This window comes from Penaeus monodon, chromosome 15 (assembly GCF_015228065.2).
Source record: "Penaeus monodon isolate SGIC_2016 chromosome 15, NSTDA_Pmon_1, whole genome shotgun sequence".
NCBI classification, from domain to species: domain Eukaryota; kingdom Metazoa; phylum Arthropoda; class Malacostraca; order Decapoda; family Penaeidae; genus Penaeus; species Penaeus monodon.
Window position 1 is genome coordinate 40,428,758 of NC_051400.1, and position 575 is coordinate 40,429,332.

Below are 575 nucleotides of genomic sequence, written 5' to 3' on the forward strand. Positions count from 1 at the left end.
CTAACAGGAACAGAATTAATACAATGTGGTCTTTCTTGCCATAATGACTTACCTGAAGAGAATAAATGCCTCATCCAGATGCCTTCCGAGCGCCCCTTTTTGGCCGTTGGCGTGAGTGTCTTGGTGCGGGCGTTCCATCGTCTGCATCACGGGATCAGGCGGTGCACGACAGGAAATGAATTCGATTGTTTTGAGTTATTTTATACATTATAGGGTCTATTATCGTATACATTTTGAGTTATCGACCTTTTCTTATTTAAAAAAGGTTAAGCCCTCGGTCATTACCTGTCGTCTACTTTACTTTTAAAAACTTCCACAGCCGTGTTTCTAATGTTTTTGACACGATATTAAACAGTCTTGGCCAATTAATTAAGAAACTATGATTTAACAGTTTCCCCTGCTTGGAGAGTACTGATTTCTCAGTGATTTTCCATAAGTATATTAGGAAGTATTTTTCTCCCTGTGTTTTAGTCTTTCTTAATGGCCGAGGCCTGTCATGTTTCCTCATTTTCAGATGAAAACTCTTTGAATCTGTTGTAGTAATATGCCTTTTGGAAGATTTGGATTCCACGGTT

General features: G+C 39.0%; 1 protein-coding gene across 1 annotated transcript in view; it reads right to left on the minus strand.

Annotated features, from left to right (window-relative positions):
* Window positions 1–170, minus strand: part of LOC119582369 (solute carrier family 22 member 15-like) — a 3,793-nt gene extending 3,623 nt beyond the window's left edge. The window contains exon 1 of the mRNA XM_037930582.1: window positions 53–170. Within this exon, the coding sequence (XP_037786510.1) occupies window positions 53–147 (95 nt within the window). The 5' untranslated portion in view covers window positions 148–170. The remainder of the gene's footprint in view (window positions 1–52) is intronic.
* Between the last annotated feature and the right edge of the window lie 405 nt (window positions 171–575).